This window comes from Maylandia zebra, linkage group LG1 (assembly GCF_041146795.1).
Source record: "Maylandia zebra isolate NMK-2024a linkage group LG1, Mzebra_GT3a, whole genome shotgun sequence".
NCBI lineage: Eukaryota > Metazoa > Chordata > Actinopteri > Cichliformes > Cichlidae > Maylandia > Maylandia zebra.
In genome coordinates, this window is record NC_135167.1 from 21,399,677 (window position 1) to 21,422,931 (window position 23,255).

The window sequence follows — 23,255 nt, forward strand, 5'->3', positions numbered from 1 at the left end:
TGTTTAACTTGCACTCTGCTCTGTTTCTACAACTCCATCATCCCGCCCACTTTATAAGAGTTACCCGAAAGTCCATCTATCCATGGGCGAAGAGCCCAGGATATTTCTAATGCCAAGATGATCTTGAGGAGTGGGGGAATGAAGTGGAGCAGATGTGAGTGGGGCGCTCAGACAGCCTTCTCCCTTTCCCTCATAAATACAGCAGCATTGTTATGCTGGCAGTGCTATTCCTTTGTCTTAGCGCTGCTAAGTACTGGATAATGTCATTTCACACCATCTGCCCCCAGGCTTCATTAAAGATACATGAATGGGCTATCTTATGAGGAACAGGTGCTATTGTTTGTCCCTCAAGACACAGCAATAAGGATCTGACTCGGAATACTTGAAGAGGAGCATCTGTAGTGATCAGTCAGACAGACTTGGCTGAGGCCCCCGTCTCTGCCAGCATGCGCTCCAGCAGAGGTTTCCGGGGGAAACGGGCTCCCTTGCAACATGTATCATCAATTCAGATGACCTGATGAAGTCTGTAGCAGCCCAGTACACAATCTGTTTCCCTCTCAAGGAGATGCTGGTATTTGATAAATAGAACTCACTTGCATCTACTGTGTGTGCGATTCCAAACTGTATGTTATAAGAGAGCGCTTTCTTTTTCATTTTTTTAAAGGAAGAATTTAAATTTTAAAATGATATAACACACACACACACACACTTTTCAAGCTGCAGGTTCCTTATTTTGCAACTTTAACAGATCATTCCTTTAAGAGTAAGTTTAATAAGACAGCATGTAAACTCCACAATGGCGCAAAGCAGCAGCACATCCTGTGATCAGACTGCAGAGGGCAAGCAGACGGTTCAGATGTCTGATGTGTAAATACATAAGGTGTAAAAAAAAAAAAAAGTGTAGAGTTAAAAGAGCTCCTTTTATTTCTCAGAGCACTTAAAACACATGCAATATGCACTCACACACAAAGATCACTTTATTACTGCACTAATGCATGCGTGATAAAGTCCTTTTTATAGCAGTTTTGTTAATTAGCATCCCTATGAAGCATCAGAAATACAGATTAGACTTCACATATTTTAAATGAAAGATGCACTTTTAATTTAAAAAATAAAAAAAGCAGTGTGATTAGAAACAAGCTTCACATTTCACAGAGCTACATTAGGCAAAGGTGATGGTAAACGGAGAACAGTGAACGGTGGTGTTTTTTAGTACACCAGAAAGCATCCACCCACAGCACTCATGCAAGCGGCTCCAAAAACCGCACTGCAAATGGAGATGAACAGCGCATTACAGCACTCACTTGGGACCCTGTCAACACCCATGCTCCTCACTGTCTGTTATAGCCTCCACAAAGCACCCGTGAGGCCTCAAGACCCCTGCTGGCATCCCGTCTGAACCCTCTTACACTTTCATGCACTGACTGACGCTCAGGTTTGCTAATCACTGTAGACAACAATGGTCCATGTTGAAGAAACTGTAAGAATTTTTTTGTTTTTACTGCCAGAATCATTCAGTATTACCAAGATTCAAATACAAAAGGGGCAAAAAAGGCAAACATCTACCTTGCTAGCACCAAAGCTCACGGTTATTAGCTTGAAAGGACCTATGAGATCCTCAATATTCTATTCTGATTAATTACCATTTCACTCTTTTTAACACTTGTGCCATGTACAGATCCTTGTTTTCGATATAATCTGCACACTTTTGTCATGAGGAGACTTGCAAGAAGTAATTTTATAAAAAAGTGACTGACAACAATAAAACCACAGGTCGGTGAAAAAATCTGAAGACTTTGATTTTTAATTCTGTAAAGTTTAGACTATAATAAACACCTCACACACTGTGAAAAGATCACAGTCACCAGTAATCTTCCTGAAGAGAGTTCACATTTCACTGTCACCTCATTTAAATGAATCACAAAAGGTGATTCTACTAGCGAGCGTTTGGTGTGGAACTCAGTGGGGAGAAAGGTGGAAACAAAGTGTGAACTATCAGTTCTTATACCAACAGCTTACGTCTATCCTCCTTGGGTGAAATTACAGAACCTCTCCAAGAGAAAATGTGAAAACGAAGATTAGCGAGGGCTGACAACTACTAAAGTGATGAAGTAATTTTTATTTAAGGGGAACGTGATCGGGAGTAAGCTGGCTACATCCCAACAGCAGCACACGCGGTAAACTGACACTAGACAGCAGGATGTGTTTAACACCCGCCACTGCGTATGAACAGAGCCTGCTGGGTGTACAGTGTACCGCAGCACAGCCAGGAGGAAAATCACTCAGTGGAAGCACTTCTGCTGAATACAATCAGATGTTACTCGATTACTGCTGGTCACTTTCTGCTGCACACTGAATAGTTACATTACGTGGGAGACATGCACATTAATCAAACACAGATCTGATGATGTTTGGATTTGTCTGTAACTAACGATAATCAGACAAATAGATCAATAGATTTGAACAAGACTTTGAGCTCCAGACTTTTGCTTTTGAATGAAGGTCTTCATTTTACCACATTATTCATGCTTGGCCAGATTAACGCTGGAAACCCTGGAGAGCTTCATGTCAGCGACAAAGGGCCTTTGTCCTGTTCAAGAGTCTGTCTTTGACTCCTCACTTCCTTCCTGCTTCTGAAACCATTTACAGCACCCCTTTCTACAAAAATCAGACATAGTATAAAAAAAGCTGCATTATTTTCTGTGAGCTGTTTACGCACAGCACCGGCTATGAAGTGTGCACTGTTCGCTTAAGCTCGAGTGTGACGACACACATCCTTCATTTCTGCATGTGTTACACTAAGTAAAAATCCAGAGTGAGGTCAGGCCATCCAGAGGGAATAAGCAATGGTTCCACTAATTCCTTACAAAGTACAACAAGCCTTCTTGGAAAAGTGCCATTCCAATATGTCTATATTAAGTCGATGGGAGCTGAAAGCAGGGTAGTCCATCCCTCTGACCCACCTAACACATCCCACCCCAAATCCCTCCACTCTAGCCCTCCTCCTCATCATGGCTCCTCTTGACATCCTTGGAATCCTGGATAAAACTGCAGGCTACTGTTTGCTTAAATACAGTGCCTGGCATTTACAGGGTTTCTGCACAGTGCACTCTACTCAGATTCAGTGTAGCTTTAGTATTAAATGTTTTGAAAAGGAAATAAAAGTCCAAGTGTGATGCAAAGTGGTAAAATAGGAAGACAAAAACAGGATAAAGAAAGCACATATTATCATGCCATTACATATGCCATGCATGAATAAAAAAGATGTTATAGAATTTAGATGTCAAGGTCTAACCTCAAGGTATTTTATTCTGGTTTTTAATTAAGTGGTTATGTGTGAAGTGTTTGTGCTATATCTCTCTGTTTTGATACATTATCTGTGTTTAAATTTTTTTAAACATGGCGCATTAATTTAGTGGATTACCTCCTCCAAAAAGAGGTGATTAGAAATCACCTGACAGCACACTGACAGCTGTACACTGTGCCGAAAAGGGAGCAAATTAACTACCTCAGTTGGGGTCTGAAGACCAGTGGATATCAGCTGGCTTCATGGGCACACTGCAGGGGAAGTGGGGAATTTCACCATGAGGCACTAAAATTCTTTAAAATGTATTTAAAATAAAAGGGAAACACCTCTTTTGGAGGTATATAGTTAATGAGAAATAGTTTCTTGTCTGAGTTCGAAACACATCTAATTTGCGTGATAGAATTGTCCGCACCACGACTGGGTTTCCCCCTCTGTCCTGTCCTCCTTTCATAGACTGAGGCTCTGTCTTCCCTGTTACCTCCCAGCTGCTGGGGCCACAGAACACAACAGAGCCCATTCTGTTGTTCAGAAGAAAGGAGGCCTGTCAGAAGGGGCAACGTTATTAGACACACGAGCGCGCTGACACTTTCAAACGTCCTCAAATTATGATGGAGAAGTACAAAGCGTTAAATTTTGTAAAAGATAAAACAAGAGAGCTTATGTACAGTGACGTGTCTAAAACAAACTGTTTGATAAAATGAAAAAAGAGCTAGTGATATAATTTAAGAAAATAAATTCATAATTTGTTAATCCAATTCTACAAAAACAAACAAAAATAAAAATGTATGTTCAAAAAATATATATATATGGACAAAATAGCTCATTCATTGTGTTTGGTTGGGGAATGCTTGGACTCTCCTCCACCCCAAAAACAAAAAGCTCCTTTTTTGAATTAGCCATGGGCTGAATGCTTTGCTTTGCCACCCCTGCCCTAGGAAAACACGCGCCCCTTTCTTCCTGCCGGCTGCCTGTACACAGTAGAGTCTATTAATGCAGCTCCTTCTCCCTGTGAGAGTGCCCACTGCTGAGGATGACGGCCACGCAAAGCCAGCGCAAAGACAAAACAGTTTGCACAACATTAGCAGAGAAAACACAGTCGGTGCGGTGGGCGAGAGGAAACTAAGTCTGCATCACACTGGAGGATGTGTTCTCCCTTAACTGATATTTTTCCTCTCGGGGGCTGGGGTACAATGGTTGTTAAGTGTAGCTGCTTTTCCACGATCCAGGGAAGATTTCTGGTGCTCCGAACAGGTGCTTTATTGTGATATTCGGACCTAACGTAAAAGCGCTCCTTTCATCATCTGTGTGTGTGAGTGTGTGTGTAGATGTTCAGCTATCTGGATTATTTAACACCCTGATTCATTTTAAAGGCAAATTCACATACCTGTATGCCAGACAATCTTCTCTGTTGTGTAAATTATTCTTGTCACTTTTGAGAGAGAGCCGATAGAGTGAGACGTTTGTGTTATAAATGAACCTGTCCCACGGCTGCTTTGGAAACCCCTCAGGTGACTAATTTTAAGTAGACCCTCAGGTGTGAGTTCGCACGTGACAGCCTTCCAGGTAGCACCTCTGATATGGAGCCTCTTAAATTATCGCTGCTTAAGCTGCTGAGGTGTCTAATAAACAAAAGGCCAATTACTCAAATGCATGGCTCCTTTGTGCAATGTACAGTTTCACAAAAGAGCAGTAACTAATCTGTTAATGTTATACTTTTACCTCATTGGCAAAGATGCAGGACAAGTAGTATAAGTTACAACTGAAAGCTACCTAGTACCGATCCTTCCATCCTTCCTTTACTTTAATTCCACATTCTTTATCTTTTTAAATCGATACAGTCGAGTAAGCATGTTTACTATTACTCACACTAAACTGATAAAAAGGAGACTGGGAAAACCCCATACCTTCTAAAGCACTGTAGGCAGCTATGTATAAAATTCTAAAGCAACAGACAAATGCATTACATACTAACTGCACAGCCACTCAGCTTCATTTGCGAACCATCACTGCCACTGCTGCACCTTTTTGTGCATCATTAAGTTTTAACAGGGCCGTGATGGCTTTATTGTTTAAATTGCACGTGACTTTGTTTAACGTCAGCATTTCTTCTGCTCCCTGACAAGGAGTCACATTTCATAACTAATTAAATTGATCCGTCCTACCTCGCCGATAGAGTCCACTAAATGGAATTATTTGTATCCAAGTGTCAATATATTAAATCACAGGGGCTAATGAGTCGGGTCACCGCTTTCTTTTATCTTCAGCCTTGCATGTGCACATCTTCATCAGCTAACAGTCTCCTTAAATGGAGGATGAACATGCTGGACTGAGCCTCCCTGGGTGAGAGCCAAGCTTGTCTGACTAGGCTGTTAATGCCCCCACATAATCCTACTAGCAGTCTAACATAGAGCTCTTCAATACCAGGGAAAGAACAGAGTCTATGCAGACACGAGTGCACACAGCAGCGCAAACTTCCACACTTAAACACACACATTACCATTCCCCTGCTCTATTATTCTCTTATTATCATGCTAACACTTCCAGTCTAGCTGTGCTAATTGGGGGACTTACACATTCTCTTTAACAATGTCTATTTTTGTGCTTCCTTTTTTTCCCAGCCAGTGCATTAATAAGAGTCTCACACTGAGAAAATCATTTGTGCCGGGGAGACAACAAAAGCATCAGAGAATACACAAATTAGCACTATTATCTTCGAGCAATTACCATACGGCCCCGTGTTTATTTAAACTCATCTGATTGATTTTAAATATTTACCATTATACTGTAGTTTTGGGTTTTTGTTCCTCTAAATTGGTAGCGGTACGAAATCAGCATTAAATTATTGCAAAGGATCGGATGCATATTCCATTTCATTATGATAAAAAGGTAGACCAAACAGAAGTACTAAAAGACTATTTATTACAGAGACCAGTATGATTTGATCAAATCTGGTGCGAGATCTGGTGAGATAACTGTTTGCGCAGCACTAAACAAAGATTTAATTCTTCATCCGTGCGGGGTTTGTCAAGACTGGAATACTGAATGCAGGCCAATTATGTGTGGGAAACTACCAAATGCTGCCAAAGACCCTGCACTGGCTTGATGATTTGTGTTGTAACAGGACCGTGACCCTGACCCCAACCATCAAAAGCTGCGTCTGAATCACAGTGGAAGGGGATCACAACAAGAATGCAGAAATCTACGAGTAAGCTAAACCAGAAGAAAAGGCTGGATTTGATTGAAAACGTTTGAAATTGAAAGAATGACTTGATGACAGCCGCGGGTCAGGCTTGATGTCAGTCATCTGCCAAACCGCAACCGCACCGGACACTTAAGGAAAAGTTTATTTGTTAAGCTATTATGGATATTTCCAGAAGATGTGAAATAAAGCCCCCGAAACAAACAAAAACTGCTTTTTTATTTTAAATATAAAGCTTGATGTTTGTTTAAAGTTAGATGATCAGAGTTGATATCTGTAGGTGCAAACTAAAAGAAAGAGAAAATTATGTGAGTGCAGACTCCTCAGCTACTGTGTACAGATGGACAGGTACAGACATCCTCCTGTGACTTTTCTGATTTCTATGAGAAATATGGGAGTTCTGTGTCGTCTGAATAAAACACATCACTGTAAAGTTTTTTTTTCACTTGTAACACTATGTCAACTGACATTAAACACCTCTGTTTTTGTGGTAAGACTAAAGAATTAGAAAGCATTAGAAAGAAAAGGGGTCAAAAAACTGAAGCTGCACTCTTTCAAACCCTTTTTAAACCTATTTTGAAGTCTTTTCCTGTAAAATAACGACAACAATACTTTTACAGTGTGTGATACACTGACAAAAAGATTGGGAAAGATATGTTAGTAATAACCCTGCCATTGGCTAAAATATGAACTCTATGAAGAATTAATGCAGAACCTTTTTCTATCAAACTGCATGTTTTCCTGCAAGTCTGTTATGCACCGTCTCATCTTCAAAAATCTATCTCTATATTGTCCACCTTGTAAAATTCTTGGCGGATTAATGCTGGTGTTATTGAATTTCTTCTTTAATCTTGAAACCTTTAGTAGTGTCCCCCACTGTTTCTTGACACCATTAAAGACACATGTGAGGAAGCCACTAAGACTTTGAAGTGTGCAGTGGACACTAATACACTGGCCTTTTCTCTTTTAATCTCTGGTTTTCATTTTCAGCAAGCCGTGTTTGTGGACATGAGGTTAAATGGACCAAAAATGTGCGCTTACTTTCAGCGAGGTCAGAGTTTATAGCTAGGTCGTATGTCGGGAGAGAAGAATAGGTCAAAGGGAGATAAACTGAATAACTTGGCTGACGAACAGATCATTCATGGAGTGAGATATAAATGTGGGCAAAAAAGAACTTTTGCCAGCCAACATTGAAACTGTTAGCTTGCCGATCTTGGGTCTCACAGTGTCCTCAGAGTTAGCACATCAATGCCACAGCCAATGACAAATGACAGTGTCATGATATTGTGATGTTTTTCATGGATTAAAAAAAGGAAATTAAATTAAATGTTATGAATTAAAAGTGTCCCTCTGTTTCATGTGGGGAGCTCGGCTTTCTCCAGCCTGTTTGTGAAGATAAAGTTCACCCTGACCTTTCTGCCAGTATTTATTCCATTGATGTGTGTATCAGTGCGTGGGTCCCTGTGTGCCTGTGTACTGTACACTATCACCTTTGTGGATGTATATGTGTATTTACTTGCATACAGAGTCATACCAGGGATTGTATCTTAACAGACCCATCCTTGAGGAAAACATGAACTGGGCTTATTACCCAGTGAGGTGCATGGAGTTATTCTTATGGTCTGGCTATGGATGGCACAACACCTGAGTGCCTTAAAGCTCCATGTCTCATACTTTTTAAAATTTTATATCCTGAATGATGCCTTGTCTTTACCTCTCATGCATTCCCACAAACAAAGTGAAACAGAGTTAAATGGCTCATATATATATATATAAATATATATATATATATATATATGTTTAAGTGTCACATGAGTCTTGCAATGGTGAGGTTTCAGATTTTCAACTTAAATCAACTCAAGAGTTAATCTAACCCTAGGATTGAATTAGTGCCAAGGCGATTTCAACGAGGAGGATGAACTGAAAAATACAAAGAAGCTGAGGGAAAAACACACAAAGCCTTGAGCTTTAACTTTTGATAAGCCTCTAACGCTTCAATCAAAACATCTGCTATCTTAAAACAAGTGACATTGTAATCCCGAGGGACAAAGACTAAATCTCTTTTCGTCTCTTGTTGGAATGATGAGAAAGGATAAAATGAGAGTTGGCTATTCAAAAGAAGAACTCGATTGAACTACTTGCTGCCTTGGACCAAACCTCGCTTACTAAACCTAATAACTACCTACTTCTGATTCAACTTAAATTTATATGCAAAAAAAAAGTCCTTGACAGCACACGCATAACAGAAACAGCCTCCAGTTGCGGTCCCCTCGGTTTTATTGTGTGGACCCTTTACGGTGTCAAATGTCACATCATCAGTAGAAGACCTGAGCAAGAAGCTTTCTCTTCATTTTCCTTCGAGCCAAAACAGAAGGACTTTGATGGCAGGAGGGTCTCCAATAAAGTTTAATGCTCTCCATGCTAACAGCAGAGTAACTCAATCCCTCAGCGCTGCTTACCACTTTGCTAAAGGCCTGCGCAGTACAGGATGGAAGCTTGTTTACAGAAATAATTAAGTCAAAGCTGTTGTATATTAAAATGACCAGGGCATTTTTAAGAGGCAGCACTAATGAAAACAGAGTGGCAGAAACCGTTGCGCTAACTTGCCCCTGACTCTCTTTTATCTACTCTTGCTGATACTCCAACTTGAGAGGAGTGGCCATAGGTTAAGGACAGAGAACATATTCTTCTCTAAATAACTTGCTGTCTGATAAACAATGTTGCACACAGTGAAACTTATTAAAGTCTTGGGAGCGACTTGTTTTTGAGTTGTGCGTGCCCAGTGCAGCCAGGAGAGGCTGATGGGCAAGTAGAACAGATGGTCTGACCATGAGATTCTTTTATTTAATTGTGGATGTGGCTTTTTTTTTAATCAGGAGAGATCTCATTTTGTCAGGGGAAAACTGGCTAACTGGGCTCTACAAGAAAGGGCTTTACTTGTATCTCCGTTCAAGTGTTTGAAATGGATATTTAGAAGCACTTTCCCATAAACACTTGAAACCTCACCCTCTCTGAAAAGTATCCATCAAGGGGAATTTTCAGGTAACATTTGCCTATAACTCTGTGATGAAAGCAAGGGCCTCGAAAAGGGAGATCCTTTAGGGCTGTGCCCTTATGCTCAACGTGCATAAGTAAAGAGCTCTCTATCATATGAGTATTACTAGCCCCTCGGCAGTGTATAAGGTACTTCATTTTCGAGGGTTTTCTACACAGAGTGTCATGCTATGTGCTTGTCTGTAGTGGAATGTCGTATGGAATTGTTTTTCCAATAGACTGTCCACTGTTGAAGCGAAAGGTCCAGGCTAGTGGCTACTCCACAGTAAGCTGAGAGTGCAGTCTTCCTCTTGTAAAGAGCCATTGAAAGAGGCATTTTGATGCCCTGGCCATAAATCTGCTTGTTGTACTAACTGCTCTTTGAGAACAGATGTTTTCTTTGCTCTTTGGATCATAAGAATAAGCTGTATTATATGTGGTATGTCCCAGTATATGGGGAGAAGATACTCTTTATCAAAAAAATATCTGAATGTTGATTCTGCAGGAGTTTGCTGCAGGTGAATATTTAAAGTTTTGATGCGGAGAGTTTTGAGAACAAGCAGAGAAGGAGGAGGCAAATGGAGAAGGATGTGCCTGACACCAAACACACCCGGCAGGATAATGTTAGCCTCACAAAGGCAGCCAGGCTCGCAGCCTTGACCACTGCCAGCAAGCAACCCTGGATTACCCTGTACATATCCCTGACCATATTCAGCTACATGCTGCGTGGGTGGTCTTCCTCTGCACCTTTGTGCTTTGTACTATACTGCACAGAGCACACACAAACATACACACGCGGTGAGCAAGATAACATCTGGCATGATGCACATCTGAAAAAGTAGAACAAAACATAAAAGTCCACGAGGCGGCATAAGGAAGTACGTGTCGCAGGCACAGGTCATGGTGACAATGTAGGTTTCAGCAGGTCGCGTGCTGTGTGAAAGCGTGCCATATTGCCCTTCTGGGATCTACTCATTTCGGAGGCATTTACCAGCCTCTTTCATGTCCCCCACCTCCACGCACTTCTCCATCAACACAACTCATTAGCCGTTGTTACTTTTCCCCCCATTTTTTTTGTTCATTAAGATGTGCTAATTATTCGCCTACATATTTTAAAGTCCTCCCGATTACCAACGGCCAATTAACATTTGATGAAAGTGACGAATGTCAGCATGACACACACACAAAAAAAATCAGAGATAAAGGAATAAGAAGTAAAGAAGGAGTGGCAAACTTAAGTTAGCCATGATATTTACTTTAATGCCTAATTTTATTGATCTGTGCAAATAAATCCAGACATCTGGATCATGGTGACAACCCTGGTGCTCTAATTATACTGAAGAGGCAGAAGTGGAGTAGTAATCATTGTAGAAAAAAAGTAGGAGGTGTAAGCTGCTGAGTGGTAGAGGGCCAACAGAAATGCTTTGACTGACCTGGATCTGCTGCTGGAGGAGGTTGATTTTGTGCTGTTGCTGCAGAAGCTGCTGCTGTTGTCTTGCAATCTGGTTGGTAAATGAAGTGGGGAAAAAAATGTAGATTGATTAGTAAATGAACCTAACACTAAATATGTGCCGAGACGGACGATACAGGGCTGGACTGGAGGTGGAACTTAAAAAAGCAATTTTTATTGTGAATAAAAGTGTATTCTTTTATCTAAACCGCTGCAGTCAGTCAATAACAAACCATTAAATGTTCTAAATGAATATAAAATGAACTGCAGAGCTGAAATTTGCGGAGAAAGAGAATAAATGATTTACAGGACACAGACGAATGTGGTTATGATGGAGGTGGCAAGCCCAGGAAGGGTGACAGGGGTCCCCGCTGCCCCTGAGTGACGAGCAGCCACACCGCAGTGTTTCTCATCCCTAGCGCTCCCTCCTTTTACATGCTCACTTCATTGAGCATGACAACCTAGTTTTAAGTGTCATTTAATTTTCATTTTTAAATATAATTACAAAGTGTTCACTGTAAGATATCGGCCGTCTGCAAATGTGTCAAGATTAATTTGTGCTGGCTTCCTCACGAGTGTCAACAGTTAATTACTGCGTTGTATCTTGATGGCTTGATGACATCCCAGATCTCAGCGGGCTCTCTTACTCTCCCTCTCTCAACCATCTCTCGCTGTCTCTCTTCCATTTTTATTAATGGTAAATATTAATATCAGCCTGCATTAACATAAGATCAAATAATAAAACATATATCACTGGTCGTTTGTTCTGCAGTGTCTCCAAAGCCTTCAGAGCTGAGCGTAGTTTGCAAATGAACACTATTGATTGAAAAATAAATCAATACTGTTAATGTATTATTAGTGTACTATGACCAAATGCATCACTCCAAGGTGGACGGTCTATCTCTTCATTTACCAAAGGAAGGTCTGAGAGTGTGCTGAGAAAACTCTGAGTGAACTCCTTGCTGATAATTGACTCATAGCCATTAGGGTGGCGGGTGATAATAAAAGTGTCGCCCGTGTGGATAGTTTGTGTCCTTATTTCTTCCCAGACATTAACACACTTCATGGCCTGTGCTAATTTGCTGATTTGTACAATATGGCTCATTGGCCTGATTTGTGCTGCAAATCTAATGCCAGGCTTGTTCTAATAGGAGTCGATTTATAAGATATAGAGGACTTCCATATTTAATATAACGTTTAATTCACACATTCCCTCGCATTTGTTAGTACAAGTCATAATAACATTTTTCCTACCACACAGCATAACTGTGGGCGGGAGAGCATGACCGAAATATCTCAGGCAATATAGACTATAACGTCTTTCAAATCGAATATTATTCCAAATTCCAACCAAGTAGCAAGGTTTTATTGGCGCATTTCAGGCATGAAATGTAATATGAAATAGAGAGCTAAGCACAAAGACTTGTGTTTAAAGAGGTTTATTATTAGGTGAAAGAGGAAATTAAATAAAAAAGGTAAAAGGAGGGAGGGGAATGTTCTGTGTGTTTCAAATAGTAAGAAAAGAGCCTAGTTTAGGAAAAGGTAAAATAAATAAATAAATAAATATATAGCGTGGGCTATTAGCTAGGTGTTTTGGTGCGTGTGAGAAAAGAAAACAGCAAGCGGTTACCTGCTCCTGCTGCTGACGAGCTAACTCCATTTGCTGCCTCTGTTTCTCCATCTGTGAGGCAGCCAGCTTCTTCTGTTCATCGTGAGCAGCCAGGAGCTGCTCTCGCAAGCTGATCAGCTGAGTGATCATCGTGGAGAGCTGGTGTTCCTTTTCGGCCAGGCTCTCAGGAGTACCTATTGAGAAGAAGGAGAGTGAGAAAGAGAGAGCAATGTCTGTGAGCAGGAAAGGATAAATGCAAGGTGGTGAAAACAAAAACAAAAACATGACCACAAGTTGGTGCATACCTGGAAAAAAAAGTACTCAAAAGTTTTTATTGTGACCATGACTAAATAACCAGGGTGTAGGCTTTTGGAGGAAACACAGCAGAAGCCATCGGTCATTATATAATGCTAAATATAGAACAGTGACCGATCATCATGTGCTATTGTGCTGTACACAATATTTAGTACAAAGAAAACCACACAGGCAGCAACCAACTGCAGTGAATTCACTAGAAAGTGTTAAGGTCACACACAGCCTGGAGTTGTCTGTTTTTCTGTAGCTGGTGTTCACGGCTTTCACAGCAAGAAAGTGAAGGAATTGTTCCGAGCACACAGACAAAGAGCTGCAGGGAGCTGTCAAACTGAAATCGCAGCTTATTTCAGACGTCCACGGGTGATTATAAAGAAAGTGTTAAGAGTCACTCTTTGCACTGGCCTATAAACAGAACTTTTATACACACCAAATATTAGGGGAGGAAACGCCTGCAGATTTTGGCTGAATTTAATGTGGAAACCTGCAGAAAAAAAGACTCAAAGCGGTACGTACACAAACAAAATGCATGCTCAACATACACTATAACCACATGCACTTTGTATCATCATCACATTCCCTCTCTTTAATGCAAACCAAAGCAATGACAGAGCAGCGGACTTGCGTTTCTCTCTCTGCAGTTACATGTCTACACTGTGTGTGATAGGGGCTCCGCTGCACTGCTCTCTCTCCGCCTAATCAATGCTAAGTGATCCTACCATTGACTTACACAGCCAACATAATTGCCAGTGAGAGGCTAGACAGTAACTCACTCTCCTCCCACTGCACTCCTGTGTGACAGCTGGTATGGTGGTACGTACAAAAAACTGACAGGAAAACTGACAGAAAGAGAAAGAGACAGTTAGAGGGAGAAAGAGAGAGAAAGGGGGCAAAAAACACAAGAGGTCCAGATAACAGTGCGGTGAAGTCTGGCCTGAAGCCAGCAGGAGCTGAATTCTTTCCTGGGTGTCTTCCTCTCGTCTCTGACCACATCTGTCTTGAGTTTCTCCTGAGAGCTCCCAGGGGCCCTCTCCACTCAAACTATTTTAATTTGACTAAACACCTGATTTATTTTATCTCTCCGATGAGGAAAGCTGTTTGTCTTAATAGGGCCTGTCAACCTCCAGAACCCATTCAGGGCAATTTACTGGCAGGCTTGTCTGAACCTCAGTTCGCCTCGCTCTGCCTCTGCTGCCTGCTGCAATGGAAGAGAGCTGCAATTCTCCATTTATCCTCCTAACGAAAAAAAAGCACCTAAAAGCAGCTATTCATTGGGCCTGTGTGCAGTTTCCAAGGCCTCAATTGACTTCTTATTCACCCAACTACACTTGTTGTGAATGGCTTATCTATAAAATTGATACAATCAGCACCAATTTTATTAACCTTTGGCTGTCTCCATGAAGGAGCTGCTCAGCAGCAAAATACATCGGTCATTGTCACAATAAATCACTATCAATACTGTCGCGGGAAGGAGGGAGAGCCGTAAAGAAAGGGAGACGGGGGGTAACAAGACAGAAAAGAAGAACAGGAAAATCATCATCTAGATGATCATTTTGATTTGGGGCCATCGAGTCACAGATGAGTGTCAGCTGGAAAAAAAAGTAAAACATCTGGGCTCAATGACGCCCTCACAGCCTGCCTAAGTACACATGTCACACTAGTTTAGGAGTTTAAAAATTGTGAAAATTACAAAGATTCTGCAGAATGTTTATGTTTTGTCTTGTGAGTGTGAATATGCAGCAGAACTTGTGCTAAGTGTCCAATGAAGGACCTGATGGGCCAGTCTGAGTGTGGGGTGTTCACTCCTGCCCAGACACCACAAGAATACTAACAGAAGGCTCATTGTTTTGATGTTGAGCTGAACTGTGGGAAGCCCAGACCTTCCCTTGCACCACGATTTAGGCCATCTCTCTCTTCTGATTTCAGTCATAATTGTTGATCTCAGTCCTAAAAATCTACAACAGCTGAAGACATTTTAAGATTAGCTGTCAGTACTGCAGACAAACACAGCTTTGGTGCTTAAATATCTACTAAAGATAAGCGCAGTGGAAGAAAACCAAACATAAAATGAGACACATGTGTTTTTTGTTGGCTGGTTAGTGTTAAAATCCCTTTCTTCCTGCTTTGAATTATGGATCAGCTTTAAAATGCAGATAAAACTTTTATTGGGTGGTACAGAAGAGGAGAGTCGTGGTCTGTGTCTGACCAGGCTGCTGACAAAAGAGGCCGTTTCCTGCATATTGCATGGCTTTTAACAGCGGTAGGGCTGGGGTCTGCCTGTTAACATGTCTCCTCACATTGCGCTTCCGATGGCAGACAGACAGCCCAGAGATGCCTTGGCGCTACATAAACGCCAGCAGTCGGCCTGGACCTAACGTGTTGTGACATCCTCCTGGTGAACAAGTGAGCCTCAGTAGGACAATACCAGCCCAAAGCAGGAAGAGGATCCCAGGAGTAAGCGGTCAAGCTGTGCTGGCACTTTTCTTGTTTTGTTATTTTAGGACACTTCTGCCAAGTTCAGAATTTTTAGACTGACACATAGAAGACGGCGTTGTCCAGTTTCAGCCCATTCACATGCACCTTTTGAGATTCCTGCCTTCTTTAAACGTCACAAAGTAGGGCAGAAAACATCAACGGGTGACTAAATAAATCATAAGAGAAAAACAAGCAGAGCCATGGTTGCTTGGGGAAGGACGGGGGTATTTGAGCCTTGGGGTCTTTGGATAAAAGGCACTTTGTAGGGGTGTGATTTGTTTTGTCCAATACCCACATCTCTCTCTCACTCTCTCTCTTGGCTCCCTCCTCTCTGCTCTAATCAAGCAGTCTCTAATTTGGGTTCCAAGTCCAGTACCGGGGAAAAAGAAGGAGGCTTGTTACTTTGAAGAGTCCCGAGTGAATAACACAGATAAAAGATTCAGGCACAAAAAAAAGAAAGAAGAAAACGAGGAGGGTGAGGGTAAAAAGGGGGAAAATCACAAGGCACCCTATTCTCTTCTCTTCCTTTGGTTAAGACAGCTGAGCCATTATGACCAGATCTGAATTGAGTTTTTTAGCACCAGAAGACTGGAATTTCTTTGTCTCTCTATCAGACAGCTATTGTGGATGCTTCCATATGCTGCAAACCCATCCTAAGTAAATTGGGCCTTGTCTAAATGGTACGATTGTACCAAGCTGTATCCGCACACAGACCGCACATAGCTTGAATGCCTTGCATGCTGAGACGCTCTCTCACTCTGCGCTCTCCTAAAGCGCGTGTGAATGTAGACGCGAGCGTGCACCGATGTGTGTTGCACGTGCCTCCAATCAATAAAAGGTACATGTCTCTGAGTAAATGCACGTGTGTGACCTCTGTGGTCATCTGACCCTTTGTCCATTCTTTCTGCGGAAAACACAAAGAGCTAACTCAGTAGCAGCAGACGACATCTATTGGTGCGCGCTTTAGTATTTTTAAGGGAAAAAAAAGGATGTCCACAGTCCTTTTACCAATACCTAACAATGTTTTTTTCCAATCAAATTTTCTTTTGTGTTATTTAATACAACTGAAACATTTTATCCTTTGTTAAAAAAAAAATGTGTTAGGTTGAAAACTGGCAGAAAAGCCAGAGTAACGGGAACTAGTTTTATAGTATCCCTTTGCTTTTAAATAGTATGTGCACTTGTCCAGCAGTGCTACAAGGCTGTGTGTGTTTAATATGGTGTTAATGTGTCTCCGTGTCCTACAACCAAGACAATATGAGCAACAGCTGTTTTACCTGGCTTGCTGCCTCTGCTATGATATAAAAGCCGTTAATCTTGCCAATAAAACCGCATTAACAAGCATAAGCAATGACTTACAAGTACGTCATCCACTGGCAGCAAATGCCCCTCAGCCACTAAGCTTACCTATATGATAAGGATGAATATATCGGCTTCTTTACAATGAAAAACTCAAATGTTCTCTAAAATTTGCAGTAGTCTGAATATAATAAGTGTATTATAGTATTTTGCACGTGCCACCTATGTTTTTGCATATAGTATATTTGAATGTTGATGCGACTGCATCAGAATCATTTAAGTGTCTCAGCACCATCTTTTAAACATAAATATTCTGATTGGCATATGAAGAGCTTATTAATAAAAGTACTCTTCATCTACTGAGGTTCTGCTGTTCATGGTGAACAGTGATAGAGGCTAACATTTTGATGATAGAGGAAGCTTCACTCTTCAGTATAATTATGCTAATAAAAAGCTCCAGCACTTAACTGTCTATCCATGACACTGGACAAGGTACTTCATCAAAGCCAAGATAGAGGCTCAACCTGAGCATATTAATCCGCGGGAAATGCCGGTGACCCTTAAATTCTCCCTGGAGAAAAAAAAAAAATTTCAACGCAGCAACTTTATTTGTGTTCTTTCAGTAACTGAATGCAACTTTCTTTGAATCTATAAGACTGTGCAGCAAACCACAGATCCTGGCAACAAGATGTTGTGTAAGGCAGCATGTAGCAAAGATCATTACATAAAAACAAAGATTGTCTCTGAGCCTTCATTTCATCTCTTATGGCCTTTATAATGATAAGTCTGACCCCCGTGACCTTAAAATATAAAAAGAATGCACAATTTTCAAGGTCTTTCTAATACATAGCACTTAAAGCATATGAAACAGTGATCAAGGCAATGACTTACTGTCAACAAATCCTTGGAAGGGAATTAGGAGTTAGATGTTATCTCATTCTTTTCACAGAGCGTTTATTCATCCGTCTTACCTATACAACTGATAATTAAAGCAGAATCTACTTGTTTCCTTGAACTGCGCAAAATGAGATCTTTCGAAAGACTTTCCGTCTGCTGTCTTTGATGGATAAGTGTATCAACAATACCAGTGTTTTGTCTGGGTTTTTTATCAGATCACAAGTGATAGACTGAAACAGCAGGGATAACAGGAAGCAAAGACAGATGAGCCCAGAACACATATTCACAAAGCATATAACAGGTCAGAGCACCTGCTGCGTTCTCAGGCTTTTAATACAAATCTTGCATGTTTCACTGATCTTTTGATTTCTGTCTTTCTCAGTTTGTGTAGAACAAATGCATTCTACTTTATTTATTTTGAGATTATTTTGTTACCTTTCAGGTGCAGCAGGTCTCTATGTAAAGAAAAAAAAACACCCTCTGACCTTTGTGTGCGCTCTGTTCCTTATGTGCACCACATATGATCGCTCCTGTGCCATTTTACTTTCTCACCCTTTCAGTCAAATTCGATCCAGAACAGCCCAAATGTGCACAAATTTGTAGCCTCCGTGCAATTTAAAACGTTTAAACTTTTCATCAAAAGTCATCACATTTCAGGCTAGAATGACATTTTAGTGTTTTACTGCTAATTTTACACATTTGTTACATTACATTTTCGAAAACAGAACAGTGTACTGGTGATAGACTAGATCAAAATGCATAAAATTGAACATAAAAGGCCATAGTGCTTGCTTGGTGCACATGCAAAGAAGGATAAAAGGAAGATTTGAGATAGTCCCCAACTCCAGCCTGATTTTATACTTAAATGCCAAATCACAAGTACAAAATAACACCTGTGTAATTACCGATGTTCTTTCCATAATAAAAAAAAAGAAAAAAAAAAGAATCAAAAATAATCCTGGAAAGTGACTTGATGCACTCGATAGCATTACCCATAAATGAAATTAAGCTAAAAATAACACTTTCTTATGGAGCCTATAAAAATGTGACTTTTTTTACTTTAAACACAATTTCAAAAACCTGTCTTAGCCATTTTTATGCCTTCCTAAAATTTGGTTGTTATACGCATCTTTTTAAATCTGAAGGGTGTATTCGCATTCTCTTACATCCTCATATAACTTAGCCATTCGGCTTTACATGCTTGTGAAAATCCAATTTGCTTTGCCCAGGAAAAACTAATGAATATTTTAGGGGAGGCTCCTTTAAAAATGACATAGATATGTTTTTGTCAGCTCTCTCAATGGTTTACATTCTCTCTGACTGAAAGGAAGATTAATAAAACGATATACTGTTAAATGACTCAACTTGAACAAACCACTGGAAAATATGTAATTGAAAACACAGAGATTTTTGTACCTGTATATACAAACATACACTACACACACACGAGCACAGCGCTTCCTTTTTTACCTTCCATTGCCACAAGCTAAATTCCTCAATTCATTAGAGGAGAAAAACACACAGTCCAACACTCACATGCATTCATCTGGCAAATGTGGCCTCAGGAATAATGATTTACTGTGGCTCATATTTCACCTGAGTGCACAGGGCAAACAGTTGACTGAAGTGTTGTGGAGAAAATGCTAACTGAGGCATTTTTGACTGGAGCAACTGGACAGATAACGTTTTGTGCTATTTGTGTGAACGGTTTGTATGTTGGGTGTAATAGACATATTATATAAAATACACAAACCTTTTGAAATACCCTCAAAATTAATGTCTTCCTTCTCCTTTCTAACGCTACATAAGCTCACTTTTGATGGGAAATGTTGCACAAATATGCAGTTGTGTCCAGTAGTATCAAAACCGCACTTTATAGAGGTCATTAAGACATTTTTTTTAAAGTGCACAAACATGTTTTGCAACAAACCCACAGTACTAAACAATCTGGGCTCTGTGCTCTCACTGTGGACCCCTTTCTGCTTGTGCAGGAGTATAGCCAGCACAGGTAGGGCCAGCATCAAATCAGTCTCAGCTGCCTCCTGCCCTGCCCTCTGTTCTCCTCCTAAAGAGCTTCCACTTATCTGCCTGCCACAGGACTGTATGTTTGCACCCGACCACTGTCACGTAGACACCATTCTCAAATTGATTGTGACAGTGCAAGAGCCCTGATTTTTCTGCTTCAGAATTCAAGCTGCCATTTCAACGCTAGTGTACAGCGTTAAGCTTTTTTCTGTCTTTCTTTTTTAGCAGATTCCAGCGGAATGAATACAGCTTGTGTTCCAATTTAGTAACTACATATTTTCCTCCAGTTTGAGTAAATGCTTGAGCAGTTTGTGTGTGTGCTTCTTCTTTTTTCTCTTCTTTTTTTTTTTCTTATGCCCCCATCGGGGGGCCAGTAAACTACCACTCAGCAGGGAAACTTAAATAGCTCTGTTGAGTATGAAGCTCAAAGACCCTGCACAGAGCAAGCCAAAAGACATATAAGCATATATGTGTATGTATATATGTGCATAATGAATGGTTATTATCAGTCACTTGTGATCATATAACAGATCTCTCTGAGATATATAATTATAAATGTCAACTGTCCAAGTTTCCTCAGCTGAAATCTTTTTATCTGTGTACTTCTTTCTTGTGCACTCTTTCCACCTTGCCTCTTATTATCTGTTACTTTGTGTGGTTTGGAGCCTTTCCAGCTAGCCTCCCTTTCTTGCTCTGTGGTTTTGTTCAGGAGATTTCATCGTTCCTGCAGATTGACAGCTAAGCTCAGGTATGAAAACAAACAGTTAGCCCTGGAATTGACTGGTGAAAAGAAATCCGCCACTAATGCTCCTTCACAAGCTCTCCTTTTCGCCTCCCCGTGCTGATGCTAAGCCCTGACGGCGTACAAGAAAAGCCAGATGGAGATTTGAAATCATTAACCCTTAATAACACCCCTCTGTATGTCTGGGTTAAGCACATTGCCTCCACTGGATTACGCCACTTTCGACTTACACTAAAACACTAGAAAACATGCCTTTACCTCAAAACAGCACAATATGTATGAAACACGCGCATTACAATAGGCTGTAATTATACATCTGTCATTTGTAAGGGGAAAATGGTTGGTTGGGTTTGCGGACCTTGAAAAGAAAAATCTCTGATGTTGTTGATGCAGTTGTTTTGTTTGTTGACTGTACATGCGTGTTCGGCTCAAAAGGATAAAGTATTCGGGGCATGTTTGAACACAACTGCTGCAAAAGAATGTCTTTATTTTCACGGGCAAAGCCTCAGGTCAAATTCTCTCACACCTATTGTTTTTTTATCTCTTTCCTAAGAACAAGACAAAATCATTTCCTCACCAGTCAGATTCCACCACTTGCCTCTGCAATAACAATGGCTTCTCTTTCAAGGCTCCAATGGAACAATGTCAAAAGAGAGCCTACAAGGCGTTTGGTATAATTTGCGGAGGAATAAGTAAGCGATCTGCACAGAATATGCAAGGCCACTCTGCTACTAGGTACTGTAGCCTTTATCTGCATGTAAAGCTTTTTTTCTCCGCAACCTTTCATTCATTTATAACCTACAGATATGTTTGCCTTTTGTACTGATTTTAACCTAACAATTAATGGGACCTCTGATTCATCATAACACTTTAGATCTTAATCATAAGGTGTTTTCTGCTTGGTACCTTTGTTTGTGTTTTAATTAGGTGGACCTTGTGCATCTCCAACCCTGGGCCTCTTTTTAATTGCCCGTATTTACATCAGGCAGACATCAAACGCAGAGAGAGAGACATTTGTAAGGGTGAGCACAAAGCAGCCCTTTGAAATGTCTACAGTCATATGAAATGGCATGCTAATTAAAAATCTAAGGCTGCCTCTGTGATAGGAGAAGCATTTATATTTGTAACTGTGGTGTAAAGACTGTCTCCATAACTCATCAACAGACAGAGGCCATAATGTTTATTATCAGGCTCCCTACCTGTTTACAGACCACCAAGTAACCTTCCTTTTCCCATTCATCAAACAGAAAAAATGCCCTGCCTGTAATTTAACAGACCAGCTTTCAAAAGGCTAAATCATTTTAAACATTTTACCCCATGCACTTTGATCTCCACTGACACACAGTGTACTAGCACAGGTACAATGAATCGAGTTTAGCAAGCAACGATTTATCCATCACTTCATTAAGGTTATTGCTAATGAATATACTTATTAGAACATTCATCTGCTTTTTTTAACCTTTCTGTGCAGGTGGAGAAATTTAAATTAATCATTAAAGTTGAACGCTTCTGATATTTCCCATTTATGTTTTATGAAAAGAAACAATTAAGCAAATTATCAATATAACCTGTACCTTAATAAACTACGGCCCCCTTGTTTGTGAATTGTTTCCATGAAATGTTAATTAAAACGCTAGGTGCACTGATATAATATTATCTAAAGGGTTTCCAAGAAATTAAAGCAAGCCGCTAGAAGTTCTTAGTTGAAGGGATTTACTGGGAGCCACTGGCAGCCCAGTGTCAGCAGCCAGCTGGTATTGTGCTTCCCTGTGCTGTATAAACACAGCAGCTCGCTGTAACAGTCAGTGCTAAGGACTGAGCAGCTGCCCTGCCCATCCTCAGCCCACCTTCACGCTGTCATAAACAGAGATTTTGGGGGAGTGCTGAGTTGCTCTTTGCTGTGGTGCTCTCGATAGGCTGCACGGGGCGTTCACTGTCAGCGTCAAGGCATTCCACTCAAACGCAAGCTCACCGAGGAGACGACTCTGCGCGTCTCCGCACCCTCTCCTCTCCAAGCCGCTTCTCCCCTTTCAGCTCAGCCGTGGTCTGTTTACATCAAGCACACTTTGGGTTCAACAATTACCAGAGCAGCATGAACGCACCGCATGTGCCAGAGCAGAGCAGCGAGGCTCAGGGCCGTCTGAAGGGACAACAACAATAAACTGCTGACAAGCAAAGAGAGCCTTCGACTGAGGCTAAATGGGCTGGAATTTTGAAGAAAAGCACTTTGGACAGAGTTGGGCATTCCAACAAAAGATAAGGGAGGAGAGAAATGAATGAGGAGGGCAGCCAAAGGCCTTTGTTTCATTTCAAAGTACAAGGCTTTTTCTGATATTAAACAGCACATATACTATGTAAGTCTGATAGGAATGAGGAACTCACGGGGTACTTCTATTCATACCTTTTACTTCTGCCAGCAGTTCACTTGTGTTGAGCCTCTCCATCTTCTCTTTCCAGTCTTTAGAAAGAAGTTTCTCCATGCACGAGGATTCTAAAAAAAGAAAAATTAGAAGGGAAATTTAAAGCCATTTGTAATATTTGACGTTTTTATGTATGTAATATTGTGCAAAGTATATAGTTTCGCTTTTCATAATTTTGTAGATGTCATAAATCCATATACTTAAATGAAAAGATGGTGAATCAGACGAAAGAGAGGTGTTTTATTTGATGGCATTGCGCGGGAAACATTAAAAAGAGACTCCGTCCGACAGCTGAGAGATGAGCTAGGGGTGGAGTGAGAAGGGGAGCAGGCATTGTGGGACTACCATAAGGGCAGAGACACACATTAAACGGGAGGCAAAGAGTTAGACTGGGTACGTCCAAACGTTCACATAGCTGCCAATGATGAAAACAATTAACATTTGTCCAGCAGACAATGAATCAGAGAAGGAATGGCTGCAATCTGCC

At 40.8% G+C, this 23,255-nt stretch overlaps 1 protein-coding gene across 9 annotated transcripts in view; it reads right to left on the reverse strand.

Annotated features, from left to right (window-relative positions):
• Positions 1-23,255, reverse strand: part of sox6 (SRY-box transcription factor 6) — a 131,870-nt gene that overhangs the window by 40,818 nt on the left and 67,797 nt on the right. For all 9 annotated transcript variants that reach the window (XM_012917024.4, XM_076883173.1, XM_023154693.3 and 6 more), the window contains 3 exons: positions 22,750-22,839; positions 12,620-12,792; positions 10,973-11,041 (listed from right to left, as the gene is read on the reverse strand). In XM_012917024.4, the coding sequence (XP_012772478.3) occupies positions 10,973-11,041; positions 12,620-12,792; positions 22,750-22,839 (332 nt within the window). The remainder of the gene's footprint in view (positions 1-10,972; positions 11,042-12,619; positions 12,793-22,749; positions 22,840-23,255) is intronic.